Source organism: Callorhinus ursinus, unplaced genomic scaffold (genome assembly GCF_003265705.2).
Source record: "Callorhinus ursinus isolate GAN/ISIS: 27379988/994484 unplaced genomic scaffold, GSC_fseal_2.0 scaffold4, whole genome shotgun sequence".
Taxonomy (NCBI): Eukaryota; Metazoa; Chordata; class Mammalia; order Carnivora; family Otariidae; genus Callorhinus; species Callorhinus ursinus.
This window is the reverse complement of record NW_027397066.1, coordinates 88555390-88566282: the sequence shown is the minus strand read 5'-3', so window position 1 is coordinate 88566282 and position 10893 is coordinate 88555390. Positions and strand designations below refer to the sequence as shown.

Sequence of the window (10893 nt, the reverse complement as noted above, 5' to 3'; positions counted from 1 at the left end):
ATATCCTCTTTAGAGTAGAAACATAAATTAGTTTTTAACAATTAGGCACTTAAAATGTAAATGTAAAATGGCATTTTTAGAAGTATAAACTACAGTTCCACTCCTAAATACCTCCTGAAATGTTTTTACGAACACAAAAGCACAAGCACTGAAAACATTTCTAAACAAAGATAATTTCCTCTTTAAAAAACAACAACAACAAACCTGAACACAAATCCCTCTCTATGAGAGACCAACAACTAAGGTATTAGGGAAAGGAGAAAAGAGCTTCTGAAATTTACATGTTTGATTAAAATATAAGCATTTAATAAAACTATTACAATAGCATACAGTATATATTATAATGAAAAATATGTCAGGAAAATAATGAATTCTAGACTTAAAATTTTACTTTACAACAAGGCACTTAACACATTGAAACAGTACAGTAAATTTCCGAAAGACTGCAACAGGCTACCTCTCACACCTTGTAATATTTCTTTTATGAATATACTGTAACATAACCGTACATTTTGCAGCATTAATCATTGCATAGGAGGTAAATTAAATAATGAATTCCAATCTTGGCAACTAGATTAGCTTATGTTTACAGTTTTTTTTTCTTTTAAAGGACAGTTTTAAATAATTCCATAATAAAGAACTATTCTCATTCATGATTCATTTAGAACACAGCATAGTTAGATTAATGAGTAATAAATCAGAACTTATAAGGTGTGTATCTGTATAAAAACTTATCTTTGGGTACCTTTGACATGATTTTCAGTGTTTAGGTATTGAAGTCAAGAGCACTTCTTAATAGAATATTTTTAGCAAGTAAGTCAAAGGAGTTAAATTATTGCAACACAATGACATTAAAAAAAAAAATACCAGAAACCTTTATACAAATAGGAAAGCCTTCAACACATGGCATATTACTTAAAATATGCTCGATTTAAAACTTGTAAACTCATTATCAAGAAATTCCTTCTCACACTTCCTTGCAGTACAGAAGTGAGTATGTTAAGACCGGCTTAAATTTTTAAGAAGTTTTACAGTGCAAAACAAAAACGACAAATAAAAAGGAAATGCTTAAATATTGAAGAAACAAGATGTGAACTTTTAATTTAAAAAGCTGCATGAGCTTTAGCATGTAAAAAAAATACAAATACAAAATAAGAAAGACTGCCAACCTGTGTTTCAAAGTAAACAAAGTATAGGTAGTTATAAAGGGAGACATTAATGATTGTGATAATGAGAGGTAAAATGGTCTGCAAATTTTCTTTGATCGAATGGATAAAGGATTAGAATTGTAACTTCCTGGGATCTAAGCACATTTTCCCTTTGGGAAAGGTTTAAAAGACCTTTAAAATAATCCCTTTTGCATGATGCTTTCAGATTATTGGCAAAAACAAAACAAAAAAACAACAACCAAACCAATGCCTTTTAAAAACTTGAAAATATACTTTAAAAAGTGGCAAGTTTGCGTTCCAAGTCATATAACATAATTCCACTAGGGGGCACTGCTATACAGCAAAGAACCTTAGGCAAGGTCCTCATTACCCTAGACCGGGGCCCGGGCTCGCTCAAAACAGCCTTCCTTCCTCAGCACAACTTATTTCCCAAGATGCCAGTAAATTAAATAACAAATTTAAAATCACTCTGGGTGGAATCAGGAGCAATGCTTTATTTTCAGAGCTGTGGAGGAGCTCAAAAAATAGAATCTGAGAGGAACCCATTTCCATTTGAAAGAATTTAGAAAAAATATGCCTAATTTATGGGAATCCTGTTATAGATATTGCACAGGACTCAATTCCAAGAAAAGCTTCGAACAGGAGCACTGGTTTACAAAAAAAAAAGATAATGGATAAGATCTCGTATCATAATTAGCAAGGAAAAGGAGCTCCTAAAATTCACTATTTCAAAGGCAAGATCATAATTGTTTTAAGTTTTCTATCCCAAAGGGGCATGTTAGGTTAAGCCTCAAGTTTGCTTTGGTAAATGTAAATGAGTTTCTCTATTTCTTTTATTTTCCTATCTTGAAACTTTGGTGTTTTCCCTCCTTTTCAAATCACGTTTCCTCTGTGTCTATTAGATACCTGTGACACATACATGTAAGGAACACGTGAGCAATAATAGTGTCTCCACACGTGAGGTCAGAGAGGTTTTTAAAGTTCTTTAAAAGGTGATGGTATTTTTTAAAAAACTGCATCACTTGACTAAAATGCAAGGTTTACTGTTTCAAGGGTCTCCAACAATCAACACACCATGATTTTTAAATCTTAAATACTTTTCCTTATTTAAGTTGAAGAAAATTAGGTTATCCAAGACACTGCTGAATAAGGCTCTCAGGTCTATCAGGTTATGAATTAGATGCTCAAGGAATATGCCAACGTCAGGAGCACAAAACCCAGGCTTCCGTGTCAGATGCTTTTCCTCATAATCGGACAGCAGGAATTGAAACTCAGTGTTTTCAAGCACAACACCTTAAATATCACAAGTGTCAATATTTAGCAAAAGAAAGACAAAATTCTGGCTTAAGCACATCTGGTAAACTATAGATCTATTTCTTATTGGTTTATTTAATAACAAATACCAGAAAACTACTTGCGTTTCAAAGTCTGCCAAGGATATTCAGGATTTCCATTCTCATTTTAAATAACTGGATGAAGAATGTCTTTTTTCTTGCCTTTGAATTCAACTACCTTTCCTTTAGTGATTCTTCTGTTACTCAGAGAAAGAGCCATTCTGAATACAGACACAGAATTTTAGCACCAAAAATAATGACCCTTCTGAAAAGATTTGTATTGTGCTTCTCTCAAGCAATCTGAAGGTCAATTTTGTGTACCAAATCAAAGCAAACTAGTTTATAATGACAAATTCAGGGGTATTTTTCATTCTTAAGTGGAGGGAAATTTTCACCTTTTTTGCCTTCAATATAAATGTAACTGCCCCCTTCTACCTCATGGGCCTGTCTTCTGACCTAGGGTTGATGATTCTGTAACCATAGATCTCATTTTAGAGTTACTAGAAGGCTCAAGAAATTAACCAACTCTGACAGCATTAATCTGATCTGATTTTTAAAAATCCATCTTCTTTTTGCATCACCTCAAAGAACTTTAGAAACGATGCTCCCCCTTTACTGGGTCGCTGTCACTGTCTAACAGACTGATTCCAACAGGAGAGGATAATGCAGCACCGTGGTGTAATTTCACGATCAAAGTAAAATTACTCAGTTGTGGCATATGTCCTTAGGACCCATTTATAAGAAGCTGAGTCTCTTGCTAAAAGGCAAGGATACATTACACTTTTAGACTCCATCTTGGTTTTTCCATAAAGTACAATGTAACTAGGAAGAAAGAGTTTCCAGTGAAACATGACCAACTGCATTTCTGAGTTCCGATTAGCCAATTTAGCCGCTCTAAAACAGATCTCACACAGGGTAGGACGGGAGAGAAACGCAGGCTTGTCCCCCAAGTGGCATGAGCATCCATTCACATACATGCGTGTTTTCAGCCTGTGCTGGAGCAGCTACCTGCCCTAGGGGGCGGGGGCGGGGCACAGATGCAAATTTACCAGGCAGAGAGCAGATGAATGTATACACAAGGACCACCTGTTTAACAGAAATAGCTCCATGTTTCCTCTGTATCTGTCCTAGAGATTTTAAAGTGAAATATTTACACACGCATAAAATCTGTGAGATGTGTCAAATACTTCCATATTGGATCACCTTTCCTTTTTTTTTTTTTTTTTAAGAAAATTATCAGTTTAAAAAAAAAAGTAGAAGTGATACATAGTGCAGTGGGTGGTAGCAACAGGTGCACATTCCCAGACCTGACCCTGACCTTCCCCGTGACAAGGTGGAAACAAAGTTCACCTCAGGTTTACTTACAACCAATAGATCTTCCCCTCATTAATAAGCCTAATGCTAAAACCACTCTCAACATTAGGTTATTCTATTTACACAGTAGCTGTATATATCCAGATATTTTATTTAAAACATTAACAAATTCTTCTGATGTTGGAGGGAAAAAAAATCCTGAAGAAATTCTGTAGAGGGCTTTAGTGGATAAAGAATAAGGAGAAGGAATAGTGGGTTCTTTGGCACCTCTTTAACAAGCTCATTAGTAAAATCCCAGTTTGGGGGCTTGTCACCAATGAATGAAGAGCTGCAGGAGAATATACCTTTCTCAGGATGAATAAAAAAACAGTCAAAGGGTAATACTTCATTCATCTTTCTAATCATTTACACGAAATTTGGTCCACTTCTTCATTTACCAGTCAGGTCTTCTAAAATAAAAACCCAAAACTATACCTTTGGTTACAGCGTTAACTCTTTTGGTATAAGAGCTGATGCCTTTGTTTTGCTCCTCAGGTAGATTTCTCATTATCTTCACCGATCTTCTGAACCCGTGAATACTTTTTGCATGAAGATTTAAAGCAGCCAGGGGGCCAGGAGAGTGGCCAGGAGAAGCAGCAAGGAATTGAGCCTTGTACGTTTTTCTCGAAAAAATAAAAGATGGGGAACCACCATGCTCGAGACAAGAAATTCGTCTGTGAAGAGACCTTCAAGTTCTGTAAAAAGTAGAAAAATAAAAAGGAAAATGAGACCTATTTTTCATGATTTGCATCCTATTTTTTCTTAATTAAATTATCATTCATTGTACCATAACAGAGAAAGCAGCAGAATCAGAATCACAAGGCAGTAATTGTCTTTGTTTTTTTTTTTTTTAAAGATTTTATTTGTCAGAGAGAGAGAGAGAGAGAGAGAGAGATAGCGCATAAGCAGGGGGAGTGGCAGGCAGAGGGGGAAGCAGACTCCCTGCCGGGCAGGGAGTCCAACGCGGGGCTCGATCCCAGGACCCTGGGATCATGACCTGAGCCGAAGGCAGGCGCTTAACCAACTGAGCCACCCAGGCAGTATTTGTCTTTGTGCCTTTTCCCTGATCCTGACATATTTCTGGTCCCAGGCTCCTTCCCCCTTTCCATCTCATGCAAATTCTTCTGCATGCAATCCCAGTAAGAGACTCAGGAGTGGATGTGTGAGTTGTCCAGGAGGGACAGTGCTCAGGATGCATAAGCAGGTGGATCGAGGCCCAGGAAGATGGAAGAGTGAAAGGTGAACTCACAGGGTGGAACAGATTTAAGGTGAAAAGTGAAGGTTTTGGGTTGATGGTGTCAGGAGATACCCAGATGGAAGTGTAAGAAGGAAGGAAGGTGGAAATGGGAGTCTACAAAATGGGAAGGAGAGCCACAGACACAAAATAACCCATAGAAAAGGCATCTATCAGTGGATAGCCCTAGACGAGAGTTGGATTTAGACCCTTTGGGAATGACATGTGCTCACAAATTCTATGCATCAGACAATATGGCGGGACCACCCAAAGAGAAATCCTCCTACACGGACTCACTCTCTGACACCAGGCACACACACCTAGACTAGGGAAACACAGAGAAGGGGAGGAACCATCCCATCTTGGGATGACAGGAAGACAGCAGGAGCTAGGAAGGCTTCCCAGAAGATGTGGCCTTTGAGTTAGCTCTTTCCACATGAGCAGCAGAAGCAAAGAAAAGGTCGCCTGGGGACAGAAGGCAGCAGTAACAAATAAGGAAGTATAAGAAGGGAAGCCAGAGAGCACAGTATCACCAAAAGATGTACCAAATCCAGGAATCCACGGACTACTTATTTTGCGTGAAGTTTAACAATAATTGCTGTCTTCGCAAAATTAGGTTCTCTGAGGGCAGGGAGCAGGGCCTACTGAGCTGCGCCACAATGCTTCTATAGAGAAGGTTCCCGTATTTTAAGTTAGCATTTATACTTCTTCAGTTCTGGTATCGATTAGTCAAATTAGGAAAACACTATGCTCTATAATTACACCGCCCTTTTATCCTTAAATGTCATCTATATTTGTGACACGATTTATTTGAAGAGGCAGTCACGGGGATATGTTTCAGTGAACTGACCCAGACCCCACATGTGAGTGGGGACAGTGGGCATTCCCACTAAAGCTATCTGAAACCCCGGTGTATGAAAAAAGGGCCACTGCATTGCAAGAAAAGAAATTATCCGGGGATGGCTTCCCTGTTCTCACCTTTTCATTGGCCATTGAATGGTACCACCAAAACAGCCGTGTTGTAATATAATAAGCAATGATCACATCGACGGTATAGTGTTCGTGCGCTACAAGAATGCAGATGATCCCGGCGGCACTCAGTAGCCAGCAGATTAAATGATACCACCAGAAGTGACGAGGTGAATCTAGACAGCAGAAAAAGTATAGAGTTAATAAGATTCCCAGAGACGAATTCAGTGATTACAGTCTACACTAACGACCTTAAGTAGAATAATCTAAGATCAGGAAGGCACCGGAAGAAGAAAACAGATTAACCCCCAATGAGTCACCGTCAGCCGCCCAGGATTTGCTCCGTGGGAAGGGAGCAGGACGTGGACCACTGGTAGCAGGTCTGATAGTCATTCCCTGGGGAACAGTCATTGTCTGGCCATCCTAGACCTTGCCTACTGCTAAGCCACACGGTAAGGAAGAGAACAGAATTGTTTATTAGGTTGGCTGGAATTGGCTCATACTGGCTCACAGAAGGATCCCACTGGAAAGAAAAGCGGTAGGGGTCAAAAGGAAGGGTAGTTGTCAAGGAAAACGTGGGGGGAAATGAGAAAGCAAGAGTCCTCTCAGGTCTTACATAAACTTACTCTGATTTCTCCAGGGGGAGAAAAACAGCCTTGCGGCTAGCAATATTTTGCTTCTCAGCAGTTTTATACTGTTATTGCTAATGGCAACTATAAATGCTCCCTATATAAAGCTTAGGATTCTGGCTCATTCACTTGTGGATTTTAGCCTTCCTACTGAGGCCACCAAGAAGGTCATCATATTGATCGGCTGTAAGAGAGAACGAGAGCACTCATCAGGTGAAACAGGATCGTGCACGCCACAGCTTGCCCACACAGGTGCTGATGACGCAGGTATAGATGCAACCTCTGGTTCATTGCCGATAGCTTTCTCTTTTCTTTTTCTTTAATAGCTTTTTCCTTTTTTTCTATTTTAAAGCCTTATTAGCTCACAAAGTTAATACTCTCACAAACCGATTTATTTTCTATTTGCCTGTGTTTATCTTCATAGTGATATTTATTTCTAAGTGCAGAACCATGGTAGAAGAGTAAAAGGATCCATCTCCAGAAGTTTAGAGGAAACACCAAATCAGGTATCACTCAAATGAAAAATAGTTTTTGGTGAAATAGCTGTTGCTCTTTTGGTCCCAAGCGGAACAGTAAGATACTAAGCCTGCATTTGCATTTGGAAGTCTGACTTTTCTTTTTTTTTTTTTTTTTAAAGATTTTATTCATTTATTCATGAGAGACAGAGGGAGAGAGAGAGAGAAGCAGAGGGAGAAGCAGGCTCCCAAGGAGCAGGGAGCCCGACACGGGACTCGATCCCAGGACCCCGGGACCATGACCTGAGCCGAAGGCAGACGCTTAACCATCTGAGCCACCCAGGCGCCCGGAAGTCTGACTTTTCCATTTTGAATGTGCTCCTTGTTCCTTCTCAGTTGGCTCATCCTGCCACTAAGTTCTGGCAGACAAGTGACGGACTCCTAGAATTTTAAAGCGGGAAGAGGCCTTACCCTTTACAGCTTGGGTGGCCAGATCCAGGCCCCACAACTGTTCTGTTAGGCGGAGAATACTCAAAATTGAGCCAACATTTAGACATCTGGAGAGTTCACTAAATATGCATTCTGCAGAACCACAGACTCCACCCTTCCCTGAAGTCTCACACCAACCCAACTACCTCTGCTGATAGGTCCCCTGATATTTATTACCTTAGATAAGTTAAAACTGTTTGGGCAAACCAGAACCATTTTGTATTTGTTTATCCACAAGAAGCAAAGCTGAAGCAGACAAGGAGTAAAGAGGCGGGCCGAATGGTCATTTTACTACTTGTGGAACTGAAAATGAAGTTTTAGGAATGGCTGGAAATTCTAACACTGCTCTTCCACAAAAATGTATTCCCAGGTATGCTACCACATTGGGACTACTGCACACTAACTGAGCACAGTGGCTGACCCAAAGCAAAGATTTAATAGAAATTATTTTGAAATAGAAATGGGAAAATGGTAACCCCTTCCTGCTTTCCCATCCTACCACAGGGAGAACATCAAGCTAAAAGATAATGATACAAATATTAATCCAATCCACTTGTCCGTGTGGGCTCCTAGCCCTAGCTGCCATTGAATAATCATACAGACAATGGACTTTCTGTGGTAACAAGGTTAAAAAAGAAAGAAAAGAAATAGAAAGCAAGAAAGAAAAATGTCCCCCTCTCCTAGCAAGACATTTGGTTCTAACTACTAGACTGACCTCCTTGGGCTAATTTTGTAAGGAACCTAGGCCCCAGTGATAAAATTTGCACAACAGTGCAAAGCCCACAAAAAACGGTCCTGGTCTCATGTTTTCATCTGTTCTCTTGACAACATTCAAATCTACTCATGACAACCAAGCAAACAAGGAAAGAGACCAACTAGATCAAAAGGCAGGAAAACAAAAAATATAGGAAAGATGCATCTAATTCTAGAAGCATTCTGCTCAAAGAAGCCATTGGAAGCACTGCTTACTCAGAACAATAACACATGGTATCATTTAGAAGGTGATGGTTTTTCCTAATTGCACAGGAAATGAGCACAAACATGGAATGCTCTGTTTATGTACAGAACTGACTCTACAGCAGGGTCCGTATTAAGCATTACAGATTTGCCATTTCATTTCTCACCAAAAATTAGAAAAAGCAGAATATAATTCTTTCCCTGCTGTATGTAAACTTAATACAGTTTTAAAAACCTCAAGCCAAAATCATGCCGTGGGAAGCAAATCTCTCTACATACTGCAGAGCCTTCATTAAAGCATAAAAATAATCACAAGTTGCCTTGCTATTGCTCTGAAGTAAAAGAAAGAACAATAATGAGCAATAGACCCAGACTGTTCCTTAGCAATTTTATAAGATCAGACAACTTGGATTCCCAAATATTCTAAACAGAGCCAAGAAATTAATAGCATAACCTCTGGAGTCAGCCTGCTTGAGTGTGAATACCCCATCCTCCAATTACCAACTGGGGACCGTGGGAAGTCATTCTCTCTATGTTTAAATTTCCTCCCTGAAAAATGGGGAAAACAGTGCTTCTCTCTTGGGGTGGCTGCAGGATTAAATGAGTTATTTTGCATCAACGGCTTAGAACAGTGCCTGGCACAGAGTATTACGACTTTTTGCTATTGCTGTTAACAACCCTTGGTCTTCGGTTATTTTATAAAATTGACCTTCAGTTTCCTGGGGTGATTCTCTTCATTACTTTGAATCCACAATGGCTTTGCTCCAACATGCAACGCCTCCCCACCCTCAACTTCACCTTTTTCTATAAATTTCTTAATGATTTTCAGATTAGAGAGAAGCTTCTACAACTCAAGTACACCTCTGCACTGGAAAATAATTGATCTTACACACAGGTGGAACTTTTTCCAACAAAAGTTAGAGTCAGAATCATAAACAGCACAGATCACTCTATTGGCTCATCAGAACCGATAACTAGGTATTGGAAATGTAGTGACTGACATTTAAGGAAGAGACAACCCCCTGATATTGGTGCAGAAATAGACTCAGGTTTCTTCCCATTACCACCTCCCACAGTGTGAGGCTGAGGGCAGAAATAAGGGGAAACGTCCAGAACACCCTCTGCCGTAAAAAAGTCGGGTATGATGAAGTCTGTGCACTTAACACACTACTCTCTGTACCAAGTGTGTGTGTGCGCACGCAACCGCGCGTGCGTGTGTGCGTGCGTGTGGCATTTACAAAGGAAACAACTCGGAAGCTACACAATTCTTACCAAAAAAAAGACTTCAGTTCATCTACTGTAAAGAGCCTCAACTCTTTGTCATAATACTCTCAAAGCAGAACTTAAACCTAAAACCCCAGGAAACCCAAGGGACAAGAACTCACTTATGCACCCCGGACAGATAAACTCTGACATCCACACTGCCATCTGCCAGTAAACTTGTTTGAATTAATGACAGGCCAAGAGAGGGTGGAAGAAGCAGGACATCAGAGGGGGAGGCGTCCTTCTGCTGGTCTTTGCTAAAAGACCTCTTTACAATGCCGAGTAAGTGAAGAAAGTTGAGATAAGGCTCTAAGAAACACTGTGGAGTGTTCTGGAACTAAAGGGGAAGGTTAACCTGACCAGCATTGCAACAATGAAGGAGAAAGTATCACTCGCTTTGAAAGGACTTTGAGATGATGGGCCTAATTAAAACAAACCTCAGAAATCTACAACAAGGGGATCTGCCAGGCAACTAAAATACAGATCCCACAATGAAGGAGACATTATACGAGCCATGAAAGCTGACAGGATACACAAGGATTTTGTATAATGGGAATTCACTGTATAAATATGGAAAGATACGTCACATTCTTGCCTCCATGTTGTTTTGTACAAAGAAATGATCAATACTGGCAAAATGTTCCTTGAAGATGCCTACTGAATCATAGAAGTCGGCTGGAAAATGGTGAAATTGGAATGGGACAAGAAAACATCTAAAAAAGGGGAAAACATTAAATTATTTGGAATGATGGAAGTTCCATACAATGGAAGTTTCACTCATAAGTCATTTACATTTGGCTTTCCAGTGCATGGATTCTGTTTGCAATAAATTTAACACTGTGTTCTTCTTAGTTGCAACACTAAAATAGCTTTTCATACCTAGAGAAGAGGCGGGAGAGAGACATTGTGGAGGCACGCTAAATGTTAGAGAATCCAGGGTCAAGTTTTAAGCCTCCAGTGTCCAAATCGCATAGGACTAGTTGAAATGATTTAAACACACACACACACACACACACACACACACACACACACACACACACA

At 39.7% G+C, this 10893-nt stretch overlaps 1 protein-coding gene across 8 annotated transcripts in view; it reads right to left on the bottom strand.

The window, feature by feature from the left end:
* Positions 1-284: 284 nt before the first annotated feature.
* The window catches only part of SGMS2 (sphingomyelin synthase 2), an 83971-nt gene continuing 73362 nt past the window's right edge, over positions 285-10893 (bottom strand). For all 8 annotated transcript variants that reach the window (XM_073892091.1, XM_073892090.1, XM_025873596.2 and 5 more), the window contains exons 5-6: positions 6069-6235; positions 285-4551 (exon numbers count right to left, since the gene is read on the bottom strand). In XM_073892091.1, the coding sequence (XP_073748192.1) occupies positions 4348-4551; positions 6069-6235 (371 nt within the window). In that variant the 3' untranslated portion in view covers positions 285-4347. The remainder of the gene's footprint in view (positions 4552-6068; positions 6236-10893) is intronic.